The sequence below is a fragment of the Patagioenas fasciata genome, chromosome 1, assembly GCF_037038585.1.
Source record: "Patagioenas fasciata isolate bPatFas1 chromosome 1, bPatFas1.hap1, whole genome shotgun sequence".
Lineage (NCBI taxonomy): Eukaryota > Metazoa > Chordata > Aves > Columbiformes > Columbidae > Patagioenas > Patagioenas fasciata.
Genome location: NC_092520.1, coordinates 157,297,272 through 157,310,981, shown reverse-complemented (window position 1 = coordinate 157,310,981; position 13,710 = coordinate 157,297,272). Strand labels below are relative to the sequence as shown.

The 13,710-nt window shown below is 43.9% G+C and overlaps 1 protein-coding gene across 1 annotated transcript; it reads left to right on the top strand.

The window, feature by feature from the left end:
• Positions 1 to 1,953: 1,953 nt before the first annotated feature.
• On the top strand, positions 1,954 to 13,456 carry RTCB (RNA 2',3'-cyclic phosphate and 5'-OH ligase). Its single transcript, XM_065857156.2, has 12 exons — positions 1,954 to 2,124; positions 2,253 to 2,331; positions 3,383 to 3,450; positions 5,275 to 5,374; positions 6,622 to 6,778; positions 7,366 to 7,522; positions 8,456 to 8,615; positions 8,938 to 9,113; positions 9,710 to 9,898; positions 10,378 to 10,488; positions 11,184 to 11,303; positions 12,365 to 13,456. Exons 1-12 carry the CDS (start codon positions 2,032 to 2,034, stop codon positions 12,470 to 12,472), a joined length of 1,518 nt encoding a protein of 505 aa, XP_065713228.1. The 5' UTR covers positions 1,954 to 2,031; the 3' UTR covers positions 12,473 to 13,456.
• The last annotated feature ends 254 nt before the right edge of the window (positions 13,457 to 13,710 follow it).

The following is a 13,710-nucleotide window of genomic DNA, read 5'->3' as shown; positions in this document are numbered from 1 at the left end:
TGGAGAAGAACATATGAAGCATGCTTGACTTTATTTATTCTGGACTTTGATGCAAAAATGTTTTTAAGATTAATGCCTCTCTTGAAATACAGTTTTGTCTATACACTTCCAGAAAAGTTTCCTTTCTCAAAAGAAGGACAAGTACATTGTCAAAATGCTGCTGGGGCAGGCATACCTCCTAATCTATTTCTGCTGTAATGATCTAAAACAACTTCCTTCTGAACATGATGCACTAAGCATGAAGCGAGCCCTCTCTAGAACCACATCAGACTGGGAACTGTCCCATTTACAATGGGAACTAAAATCTTAGCAGTGTCTTAGCTAAACTCTTAACATAGATCTGAAGAAAGATGCAGAAGTAATTCAAGAAGAGAGACAAAGTAGCAGTACTTCTGCCTCTGGTAGTCCTTTTCCCCCTGTGACTCTCCAAGTCCTTGTGCCTGCCACATCCCCTGTTTAGCATTGCTTAGCCAGGTTAGATACATTAACATGTTTCTGTTTAAGACTTGGAAGTTCAATCCTCCACTATAGTTGTCGGTGTTTCTCTAGATTGAAGTAGTTATAGATACTTTACTTCTTACTTCATTTTATGTTGTCTTACCTTCTTTCTTTCTACCCCTTTTTTTAATACTTTATTAGCATGCAAATCAGTTCTGCAGAGGACTGTGCCTGCCTGGTAATGATTAGGTGCTTATACTTTGGCCAAGTCTGAAAAGAAACCAGGCTCAGACCTCCCAAACTAGCACCAGGAGGGAAGAAGCGAAGGCTGTGATGCCACATCCCACTCTTTTGCTGCTTTTGTGAGCCCCAAACCATCCCTACAAGAAGCCACATCCACTTGGTGCGATGCCTTAAACCCTCACCATACCCATGTCTCCTCAACAGAAGCCCTTTTCAAGCCAAGTCTGTACAGTAAAAAAGCTGTTTTCCTCATAGAATCATAGACTTATAGAATCGCTTGGGTTGGAAGAGACCCTCAAGATCATGAAGTCCAACCATAACTTACCTCTGGCACTAACCCATGTCTCTAAAAACCACATCTATGCATCTTTTAAACACCTCCAGGGAAGGTGATTCAACCCTATCCCTTGCCAGCCTCTAATCATGTGTTCAGTTTTGGGCCCCTTGCTAAAAGAAAGACATTGAGGTGCTGGAGAGAGTGTAGAGGAGGGCAACAAAGCTGATGAGTGGTCTAGAGCCCAAGTCTGATGAGGAGCAGCTGAGGGAGCTGGGGCTGTTAAGCCTGGAGAAAAGGAGGCTGAGGGGAGACCTTATCGCTGTCTACAACTACCTGAAAGGAGGTTGTAGCATGGAGGGTGTTGGTCTCTTCTCCCAAGTTACAAGTGATAGGATGAGAGGAAATGGCCTCAGGTTGTGCCAGGGGAGGTTTAGACTGGATGTCAGGAAAAATTTATTCACAAAAAGGGTTGTCAAGCATTGGAACAGGCTGCCCAGGGAAGTGGTGGAGTCACCATCTCTACAGGTGTTTAAAAGGTGTTTAGGTGAGATTCTTAGGGACATGGTTTAGTTTTAGAGTTAGGTTATGGTTGGACTCGATGACCCTGAGGGTCTCTTCTCAACCAAAATGATTCTATGCCTTGGCCCCACGGCTACCCAGTGCATTGCCCAGGCTGCTCGGGGCATCGGGATCACCCAGCGGGGGCCCGACCCTGCATCTCTGCCCGGCTGGAGCATCTCCGGGCCTGGCGGCGTCACGCCCTGCCCGGCCTGAGCGAGAGGGAGAAACAGGGTGTAAGCGAGCCGTGTGGCAGGAGAGGGCCTCTGTGCAGCCGCGGAGCCGGAGGAAGCGAGCGACCTGTCCAGCACGTCCCAGCCGGCGGCTGTGGCAGCGCTTCACCCAGGCAAAGGGGGCACTAGGGGGCGCCGGCAGCTCCTAGCCCTCCCGAAGGAAGTCTGACCCTCGGCGGCTCCCGTCCGCTGCCGGCGGCGATAGAGGCGACCTGACCCTCGGCGGCCGCCGTCGGTTCCTGCCGTTAGCCGGGTGCTGGCAGCTGCGGGAGCGCCGCCGCCATGAGCCGCAGCTACAACGATGAGCTGCAGTACCTGGACAAGATCGACAAGAACTGCTGGCGGATCAAGAAGGGCTTCGTGCCTAACATGCATGTGCGTGGGGAACCGGGGGGTCGAACCGGGAGGTCTTGGGTGTCCGGGGGGGTGAGGGGCGGCCCACCTGAGGCGGGGGGATGGGGAGCCGGGCCCGGTGGCGACCGCCCTGACAGCTCTCCTTGCAGGTGGAGGGCGTTTTCTACGTAAACGACCCACTGGAGAAGCTGATGTTCGAGGAGCTGCGCAATGCCTGCCGCGGCGGAGGTGCGTCCGGTGTGGGGAGTGGGGCTCGGCCCTCCGGCCCAGGGACGCGCTTCACACGCTCCGCAGCCTCGAAACTCGTACGGGGCGCCGGAGTTCACAGCGCGGTGTCCGTGCGCCATGAAGGGGCCGAGGGATCAGGCGCTGCGTCTGTCCTGCTGGAGAGGCAGCAAACAGAAGTCGGTGTTGTTGCTTTGCCAGCCATCACGGCAGCACAGGGTGTCACCTGCAGTTGCAGCATGTCCTGTGCCCACATCAGATGGGTGAGCACAGACTGGCCAGCTGCCCTCTGTGCCCCAGAGCGTTCCGTGAACGTCTGCTCTCAGACTTTCACAGAATCACACAATGTTAGGGATTGGAAGGGACCTCGAAAGATCATCCAGTCCAGTCCCCCTGACGAAGCAGGAACACCTAAATGATGTTATCCGGGAAGGTGTACAGATGGGTTTCAAATGTCTCCAGAGAAGGAGACTCCACAAACCCCCTGGGAAGCCTGTTCCAGTGCGCTGTCACCCTCACTGAGAAGTTTCTTTTCATATTTAAGTGGAACCTCCTGTGTTCCAGTTTGTACCCATTGCCCCTTGTCCTATCATTGGTTGTCACCGAGAAGAGCCTGGCTCCATTCTCATGACACTCACCCTTTATATATTTGTAAACATTAATGAGGTCACCCCTCAGTCTCCTCCAAGCTAAAAAGACCCAGCTCCCTCAGCCTTTCCTCATAAGGGAGATGCTCCGCTCCCTTAATTATGTTCGTGGGGCTGGAGCACAGGGCGAGTTCCAGATCTGACAGTTGTGCTGGTGGTTACGCACTTCTGTTGTGGGCACAGGTCAGTCTGCATTGGTATTAATACAGAAGGAAGACTTTAGCTAATATCTCATTTAAGGAAACTGCAGATCACGTATAGTGCTAGGCACTTTATATCAATTATATATAATAATTGTTGGTGACTGACTATTGATTTGCCAGTGTTTAGTGCTTTGGAAAGTGCTTTGGTGTGATTAGCATGGTAAATTATCAGATCGCTTACTTTTTCTTTTTTCTCTTATTCAGGTGCAGGTGGCTTTTTGCCTGCTATGAAACAGATTGGGAATGTGGCTGCATTACCCGGCATTGTTCATGTGAGTGACTCCTATAAAGAACTGCTCTTTTTCTCTTCCTGTTTGCCAGTGATTATTGCCATCCAAATGGGAACTCCGTTGTGAGGAGGGGTATGGACCAAAGTTGTAGGCTAGAAAGCTAAGTTGTCAGAAGGGGAAGCATCCACTTACTTGATTGACTGCCTTTTGACACAAAGCTTTTTTAGCATTACTTTATGCTGTTTCAGTTTGCTTGAGCTACCATTCCCCCACTGCTCATATTGTCTGTTTGTTGGGTTTTGATTTGCCTCTGCTGGCCTGGAATGCATCGAGAGGAGGAGGCGATATTGTTGCCTGTATTATTGTTGCTGTTCGAATGGTGGTAGTGAACCTTCCCACACACTCAACACTCCTTTCTCTTGCCCTATACATTTTTGGAATCAAAGCATCAGATATGGTGATGCAGGAGGAAAATACTAGACTGGGTCACTTTTCAAGAAGCTCTAAGTACAATGTGGAAATGATCTTTTTCATGTTTAATATTGCATGTATTAACAAGTAACAGATAATGGAGTTGTATTTTTTTAGTTGTTTGTCTTGGTGACTTGGTAGGAGTTTTGAATTTCTGGCTGCAGTGAAAGGCAGCCCATCATGCTGTTAAAATGCCTTAGCACTCAACAAAAAAGGGAGTAAGGTAAAATAGTAGCGACCTGTTAAAGTGGCAGTTTTGGTTGGTAGTTCATAGGAGAGATGTTGTGATCATCTGTCTATTCAAATCTTCATTTCTGTTTTTTCAAACCAAGAGATTTCTTGGTGATGGCATGGGGAAGCAGAAGCAGCACACAATCCTGCAGAAAAGTACAGTTATTTTTAATCTATAATAGCAGTTTAACGCATATTAAAAAGTTTCAATTTCTGACAGTTTTCTGGGTGTTTGGATCTTGCTTTTTTGGTTGTTTAAATAGATTGCAGAGTCCTGATTGTGAAGTCCTAATTTAAACTGCCAGTCTGAATATACCAGGAACTTGTGCAGTTGTGTAGAAGCACATGTTTAATTAGTAGCAATATAAAAAGGTTCAATAAAAGCAATTATTTTATAAATTAAAATTACACAGCTCCTATCTTATCAGGGTATCATCCTAAACTGATTACTTTTTCCTGCCTACAGGGTGCAATCTTTGGTTAGTGTTCAATGACGCAGCTAAGAAGAGAAAATATGCAGTGTTTTATGATTCCATTCCATAGCATTTATCTCGTCCCTTCTTATATGTACAGTGTTTAAATATTGCAGATGTCCCTAGATGGAACTTGGTAAAAATGAGCTCATCTTCACTATCATATCTCTGCTTTATGCTGCTCATAAGCTGTTGCCTGTGTCAGTTTTGAGTGCAAGGACTCCCGAGTCCAAGAAAAGGCTAGGTTAGAATTCAATTTGAGATCACAGTGTTGAGATCGGAGTGTTGAGATCAGAGTTTGATATCATAGTTCCTACATTTAGGTGTTTAAGCTCCTCTTACGTTTTCTTGAGCTCTGGTCAATGGAGCCAAGGGGGCTGCTCAGCTGACCAGTCACTGGGTGTTTGCTTCAGGATGAGATCAGCTGCTCTGTTTCCTTTGACTGTCAGTTCAGTAACTGCAGGAGTTTAGATACTTACCTGAATTGATACCAGAATCTTCATCTGAACATCTATTCTTTCCAGAATCTTCATCTGAACATCTATTCTTTTCTTTTTTTCTGGGGTTTTTTTTTTTTTGTATATTTGTTTGTGAATGCAACAACCACTGTCACAAGGCACAGGATAACCAAGGTGACCCTGTGCAGAACAGCATTTCATAAAACTTTTAAATTGCCTTTGTTCTCTTTCAGAGATCAATAGGCCTTCCGGATGTCCATTCTGGCTATGGGTTTGCCATTGGCAACATGGCTGCCTTTGATATGAATGATCCTGAAGCAGTGGTGTCACCAGGTAAGGATACTTTGACTGATTTAACCTGCCCTCAGGTCTGTGGTGGCATAAAAACACTTGTTGAAATGGGAGGTCTTTACAGTGTTTTATGTGCCAAACCAAGGAAAAAAATATGAATTATAGAGAGTTAAAAGGCACTTAATTCTTGCACTCAGAATCTTTATTCTTTATGGAGCAAGTGGTTACACTGAAAATGTCTGAACAGTAGAGAGAGAATTGCCCTTGTGTTTCTGGCTTGGCCTTGTGATATCCCTCAGTTTTGAAGGCAGAGCACAAGACTTTGAACTTGAGTGTTGCCAGGCTGATAAAGAATTGGCTTTTCCCTTTGAGCAATGTTTGAAAATGTGTTTTGAGACTTTCTACACTTTATTAAAATGTGATTTTGAAATATCTCTTGTCTTTTTAGTAAACACATGGGTCTTCACTCACTTATGGTCTGGAGATGCTTTTGTGGTGTACCTGTTATTCATGTTTCGAGTTTGCTGTAGGCAGTTCTAGTGTTCCTGATTGTCTCACACCCAAGATCTCTTGGCCTGGTGTCCCCCTTCTGACACTAGTTAGTACCAGAACCTTCACTAGTAAAGGTGGCGTGACTGATCTTTCGCACTAGGCCTTGCCCTGCAGTATTTATTTTTATTAAATACTAAGAGTTAAGCTGAACACTAAGTATTGAAGTTTAATATTCCTTTGAAGTATTTATCTTTTGTTATAACTAGTTATTTTTTATTCCAGTGTGAGTTCAAAAATTACTTGGTTTCAGGGACTTGCTTTTGCGAACATCTTACGTCAGGAAGCCATGTTACTTTTCTTCTGACATTAGGCAGAAGAGCAGGAACATTTCTACTTTCTGTGGACAGCATATTTTATAGCTTTGTCTGCTTGCTGGAGCAACTTTGTAAACAGAGAGCTCTGTGGGCAATTGTACAGCTACATCTGTAGAATATATGCTCAAGAGTGAACAAGTTTGGTTTGGGTTTTTTGGTTTTTTTTAAGAGTTTTCAAGTTTTTCTCTGCAAGACTACATCTTTGGCTGTCTTGAAATTTGAGGCTTCATGCAAATCTATTAAAATGAGGCTTAATGCCATTCAGCTTTTATCCCAATATTGTGTCAGAAAGGAGGTGTGAGATTGAAACGTTTAGTAAGTACTCTTTGTCAGCACTGTCACTGACTTAAGATGAATATTCAGGAAGTACTCACTGTGAACACACTTTCTTTATTAAATCCGTGGCTTTTTCTACACTGCTAGGTGGTGTCGGATTTGACATCAACTGTGGTGTCCGCTTACTACGTACAAATTTGGATGAAAGTGATGTGCAGCCTGTGAAGGAGCAGCTCGCCCAGGCTATGTTTGACCACATTCCTGTTGGTGTCGGCTCCAAAGGAGTCATCCCCATGAATGCCAAGTAAGAGAATGACTTTGTGCACACATCATTAGAGGGAATATCTCTGGTGTTTATATTAATGAAAGATTGATCAGTGGGAGACTTCAAGAAAGAAAAAGTAATCCTAAACTTCTTTCAATTTTTTATGTGCTTCACCAGGAGGACTGGCATAATCATCAGTGCACAAAGTCAGCTGTTTCTTCTGCCATATAAAACCCTAAAGTAACTAAAACTTCTTGAAAGTTTCTTGTTTCTTCTGACAGAAAATCTCAATTTTTTTGAAAGGGGTGAGAAAGAAAATAGAGTACTCCCCACACAACAAAGTCATGACCCATCTAAAGTTCATATATTTGTAGAGCTTGATTTTCATGAAGTATTAAGAAGCTGAACTACTTCTTAGACGAGTTGGGGGCTGATCACAAAACTGTAGGATTATTTCAGTTGTATGGGATCTCTTGAGGTCATCCCGTCAGCTCTTGTACGAAGGAGCACTAACTTTGAAGGTAGTTCTAACAACAGAGTTGTATCAGGTTGCTCAGGGCCATATCCAGTGGAGTTAGGAATATTTCCAAGGACAATCACCTTATATAGGTGTTTGATAATTGCAGGGATTTGGAGGAGGCACTAGAGATGGGTGTGGACTGGTCTCTCCGGGAAGGCTATGCCTGGGCAGAGGACAAGGAGCACTGTGAAGAATATGGAAGAATGCTGCAGGCTGACCCCAACAAGGTCTCCTCAAGAGCAAAGAAGAGAGGTCTGCCTCAGGTAATAACATTTCAGGAAGGCTGTGAGTGCTCCCAGGGTTCAAATGTGAAAGTTAGCAAGTAGTTTTCTAATTTTGTGTTTCTTCTTGAAACTCTGCCTAGCATTTCTGGGCAGGGGGAAAAGGGAGATGGTGGGACCATTTCTGAATAATTATGGACAAAACTGTAACAAAAGGAAACAATACTGGGCCTACCCAAGGTTTTTTGCCAGTTAATACCTGGTAATGGAATTCATGTCGGGTGGCATGTCCTCATCCAGATGTAATTTTGGTTTTAAGAGACAGGAAAGTTATTCTGCAACTTATCTCTGTGCTTAGCAAATAATTTGTAGAGCAGGGACGGATATCATAATAAATAATTTCATGTCTATGAATAGTATCTCATTGCTCTGGGTGGAACACTTTTCAGATGGCTGTGCTAATACTTCTGTTTCTAAAGCTTTTTTGTATGGCTTCTTGAGTTTTATGAATTTTGGTGCTGCAAGACTGTAGCATTTTAACCTCAAAATAATCTTATGTTCTCAGTTTTTACATTTGTCTTGCAAATAACTGATCATCTGTTACGGAGTTGAAAGAATTTGAGCTCAGAAATGTGGTATTTTGCTTTAATCTACTGAAAGGTTGTAAGTACATAATTAACAGGATGTTGTAATTTCCTTGTGTAGTTGTAACAAGGACTATATGTCTGCCTTTCCTATACAAATCGAAGATTAATTCTCAATAGTTATAAATCTGAACAGAGAGGACAGTGATGACACTACAGTGTTCTACTTCCTTTCAGTTTACGTGGGGAATTTTTTTTTCTGGAAAAGCTTTTCTAAAACCAAAACCTTGCTGTAGCAATTTTGCGTATTGCACACATTACCGTAGCTCTCCCCTGTGCTCCCAGAGGCTGGTTTACTAGCACTGTCTGATCAGCATGTTGTGATTGGCAGCTGGGGACCCTGGGAGCTGGAAATCATTACGCCGAGATCCAGGTTGTGGATGAGATTTACAATGAATACGCTGCCAGGAAGATGGGCATTGACCACAAAGGGCAGGTCTGCGTGATGATCCACAGCGGCAGCAGAGGCCTTGGCCACCAGGTTGCCACAGGTATGGTCTGACTGGGGTTGGTACCTGGAGTGGAGCAAACTCTTCGGCATGTTCTTGTCATTGACAGTAAAGTCCAGCACCAAAGAGCATTTCTTGCCATGTAATTATTGAGTCTGTTCTCAATTGCCTAGACAGGGGTTGTCTGTTTGCAGACAGTTGATGTTCTGCCACAGATTTGCTTTTGCGTTTGAAAAGGAGCCATAGGTTTGACGGTTGGACAGATAAGTTCAGTTTTAGACTATGAATTATAGACACCCATGCTAATGTCACAGATTGAAACAAAATCAAGAAGTCACTTAGATTTACTGTGTTTATTTCCCAGATGCATTGGTGGCTATGGAAAAAGCCATGAAACGGGACAAAATCATTGTGAATGATCGCCAGCTGGCCTGTGCCAGGATTGCCTCTGCAGAGGGACAGGATTACTTGAAGGGAATGGCAGCTGCTGGAAACTATGCGTGGGTCAACCGCTCTTCTATGACTTTTCTAACAAGACAGGTAGGAGCAGAGTTGTCTCTGGTGGAAACATGTTGGTACACATCTGCTTTATCCCAGACATATGGAACACAGTAGCTGCAGTATATAACGTAATTTTCATTTTTGTGCTTCTTAAACTGTGGTTTCTGGAGAGACTTACACAAAGCTGCAATCATGGCAATCCATCTAAAACCTCTCAACATCACTGGGCTGTACTTGCAGAAGCCACTTAGCAATATTTTTGAAAATGCCTTAAACTGGAAGAACAGGATACAAAAAAATTGTTTTTAAACTGCTGAAGCCATCTTTTCAGAGTTGCAAGAATTTCTCTACTGGATATCTGACTTAATTCCAGCATTAAAGCTGTCAGTGGGCAGGTAAACAATCTATACAGTCCAATTCTGTCACACCCAGCACTGTTGTTTTCAATCCCAATGTGGCTGAATTTGACTGAAGTTTCTAACCTGCCATGCCAAGTGTTTGGGTCACTGACTTAGCAGTAAGAAACACTTTCAAGCTGGTCTGTTCCTTTTAATAGCTAAAAAGACTGTAAATCTTCTGCATGCATACAGTGTGTTATCTTCTTGTCTTTCACATCCAATATGCTGTCTTTTTAGGCCTTTGCCAAAGTCTTCAACACAACCCCAGATGACCTTGATATGCACGTTATCTATGATGTGTCTCACAACATTGCCAAAGTGGAGCAACACGTAGTGGATGGAAAGGAGCGGACTCTACTGGTGCACAGAAAGGGATCAACCAGGGCCTTCCCTCCCCACCATCCTCTTATTGCTGTTGATTATCAAGTAAGTTTAGCTGTGGGAGAAGGAAATCAGAAGACAATTCTGGATGAATCTGACAATTTTAGGGTCCCTAGCAGAGATGTACATGCTGTGGGTTCTGGTTTTGATCTAACAGTACTGGAACCCTAGTGGGCTGGCAATGTTCTGCTTGTCTGTGTGTTTGGGACACTAAGCTCACTCTTCTGCTCCACACCCACAATGGCTGTAAGATGATGAAGTGAAAGAAGAGTTTCATATCTAGGGAAGGCTGCAGTGATTTGCCTTGTCTGGCTGTTGGACGTGAGGCTTTTGATCTGCTGCTCTCCATCTTTCAGTGCAGTTAGTTCTCCAGAATCCTTGATACCAGACACCTGAGACACACAGGGATGCTCTGAGGGAATGTGAACCTGACCTCCTTTTCTAGAGATAGGGTTCCTCTCTAACTGTCATTAAGAATTAGGTTTTGGGGCTTTTTCTTGTGAATTAACACTTTGCATCCACAGCTGACTGGACAGCCCGTTTTGATCGGTGGGACTATGGGCACCTGTAGCTATGTTCTTACTGGCACAGAGCAAGGCATGACTGAGACCTTCGGAACTACTTGCCATGGAGCTGTAAGTCAAAAACTTATTTCAAGAAGGGACTGGTATAGGACTGTCATCCAGAGAACAAGGTTGCTCAAGGGTCATCCACTGTGTGATTCATCTGTTGGTCATACAAGTAGAGAGTAGCCTTGCCACAGTAATCCCAGCCCAGGAGGACTGTGGGCTGGAAGTCCTCTTTCTCCCTTACTGAGTAGTTTCAACTAGTTCTGCAGAAAATTCAGGGGATCTAATTTATAAAAGGCAAATGTTAGGGTGAAGATGTGGAGAATGAGCTCCTTTTATATCTCTGAGCTCACAAGAAGGATAAACTGTGCTGAGGCTGTCCGTATAAAATTCCTCAGTAGTCAGAAGATGGTATTTCCTCCCCTGTTATTCAAAGAGTGAGACAGGCTGATTGAGGAAGATAAAATACCTTCCAGTAAAACTCTGACTCCTGAACACTGTCTGACAAGTCGTTTGTGTAAAAAGACACTTGCAGACTAGTATGTTAGGCACATGGAACTTTCCTAGCCATCATATGAGATGTGGGATTTTGCAGCAGCACGTCACCTAAACTCTTAAATTCGTTTCCTGTTTGTGGCTTACTGTGATCTGCACTCAGCTGTTCTGTTTTTGGGTCATGTAATAATGCTTTTCTTTAATCAGACGGAGCTTTGTTTTTCCAAACTGCTGGAAAAAGTAGAGCTAACAAACTTGCTGTCTAGGGTCGTGCACTGTCTCGAGCCAAGTCTCGACGGAACTTGGACTTCCAGGATGTATTGGACAAGCTGGCTGACATGGGCATTGCCATCCGTGTTGCATCTCCCAAACTGGTCATGGAAGAAGTGAGTTTAATACTTTATTACCTGAGAGGGAAAAGGTAGTCTTGCTCCTTGGCTGAATGAGACTCCTTGACTTGATTATTTTCAGTGCTACGTGATCACCAGTGCTTTAAATACACAGCTTGTACAGTTTCTGATAGAGCCATCAAATTTTTTTGAAAGTAATGTGAGGTCTTCCTTGTTCCTAAAATCCTGCTGAAAGGGGAGATGGCTGTTTGACAGGTTTTGAGAGGGTATGTTTTTTTTCCTCTTCTGCCTGGGAATAGGGATAATTACTATAGGCCCTGAGAAGTCTGTGTGAGCATCACAAAAGTAGTTGTTTTATGAGTTCTGTTCTTGAATTACACTCTCACAGCTTTAAACTTACTTTACAGTGCAGCTGTCATGTAGATTATTAACAGAATATGAGAGATCCACCTCTTTTAAGATGAATTCCTGTATTTGCTCAAGAAGAGAACTCCGAATGGTTAGAAAACTTTGAATATTATGACTTCCAGTTCCGTTGCGTTAATATGATGAATGCCTTTTCTGTTCACGACCTCACTCACAGAAGTGTGTTAATCATTTGGAACTATGCTGCTATGGATGTTGGTGTTGTACAAACATGTTGAGTGCATTGAAATTTCTTTAAGAGCAGCTTCCTTGTCAGAATTCTAGAGGGGGAAGCTCTAAAGTTCAACGCTGATTCCTGTCACTAAGGGGCAATGAAGATAAATCTTCAAGGCTATCTGTAAGGCAGAAGTTGGAGTGACTTCCTGCCAGATAAGGAGGCTTGACATTCTCATGCGCTAGTGGACTGGATTATCTGAGAATATAGGGAAAACCGAACCAAAATAGCTAGTATTTTATCTGAAATATGGTAAAAGCTTATTTGGAAAGCTATGTGTCTCGTAGATTTCCTATATCTGTAGAGTGGCCAGATTCTCAATATGTTCACCTACTTCTACACCCTCAATTCATATGATTCTATTTTTGTGAAGAGGGGATATCAAAAGCCTACATCTAATTTCTTGTGACTTTGAGTTGTTTATTATTTTATTTTGTTTTCTCTCTTCCCCCTCCAGGCACCAGAGTCTTATAAGAATGTGACAGATGTGGTTAACACCTGCCATGCAGCTGGCATCAGCAAGAAAGCCATTAAACTGAGACCTATTGCTGTTATAAAAGGCTAGAGCAGACAACGCAGCAGAAACACACCAACAACTCCAGGCCTTACACAAAACTGACTAGAACCATCATCTTCCCACACCTCTTGGACTCCATAGGATGCTCAGATATCCTATCCCTCTTCTGGAAACACAATGATTGAGGATAGCCCTATTTTTAACTACTCCTGGGCATAATTAATGCCCCCCTCCCTCCTCCTTGTTATATCGTGTTCTTTTCTTGTGAGGAAAGGGCAAATAAGTAAGTCTTGGTTTTATATGCAGTCCCTCCCCCATTTGCCTGATGATTCCACAGGCAGGACTACAGACTTGCCCAAGTTGTCACTAATTGCTGTGCTGCAAGACCACCTCCCTCAGTGAAGATGGGGTATGAACCAGACCTACTGTCTCCACACCTGAGTGCCTGGAGCTCTTTCGGCATATAGAAGTGCTCTGATAGGCAGGATATAGCGCTTCTGGGCAAGGAGAGGTTGCTCTGCAGATAGCTTTATGGATAGTGTCTACTGTTGCATGTTTTGTAGCAACTGTGTAAGAAGTCTGGAGTTGGGAGTGATCTCCCAGTTGGGTTGAGAGGGACTAGCTGAGCCTGAGGCACAGTCCTCCCTTCTTCCCCCACCCTCTCCCATGTAGCACAGCACCTGGCGTACTTGGCTCAGTACAAATAGGTGTTCCACAGTCTTCTGGAAGTGCTACTGAGGCTGGGTATGTTGCTTTGAGAGGTTTTGTTAGCCCAATAAAAGTTGTGACTTAACAATTTATGGATGTGCTAATCCAACATTTTGTGAAGTCCTAAGTGCATCAGAGTTGGATGGGATAGTACTGCTCACTATGTCTTGCAGCTTCTAGTGAGTCCAATTGCAGGGTCAGATCCAGTACAATCTGATTTCTGATGTTTCTCTTACATTCATTAACCAAGACTGGAGGGGAAGTTGACCATCCCCACTGGATCATTTGGGGGATTACAAATAAAATGGGAAGATGGACACTGCAGTTGTGTCTGTGTCATGTTTATTCTATAGCTAAAATGTATGTAAATACATATATGAGCTTGAAACCTGTCGTGTTTTGTGGCTTGGCTGATTGATCTTGTGAAGAAACGTGCAGATGGCAGAATTTCTTTCGGGATACAAGTGAAGGGCAGGGCAGTGCTTTTTTCTCACTTTGCATATGACAAGGGTCTGATTTGCCTTTCTTGGGGCCTGCTAGTTCCACCTCACTGGGAAGGGACTGGCACTTGCCTGTAA

What these genes read in the sequence shown, in the direction of transcription:
- RTCB (XM_065857156.2), top strand. Translation starts at nt 2,032, where the DNA reads ATGAGCCGCAGCTACAACGATGAGCTGCAGTACCTGGACAAGATCGAC. An exon ending in CATTACCCGGCATTGTTCAT is followed by an intron (nt 3,451 to 5,274) that starts GTGAGTGACTCC and finishes GTTCTCTTTCAG; the next exon opens with AGATCAATAGGCCTTCCGGA. An exon ending in TGAAGCAGTGGTGTCACCAG is followed by an intron (nt 5,375 to 6,621) that starts GTAAGGATACTT and finishes CTACACTGCTAG; the next exon opens with GTGGTGTCGGATTTGACATC.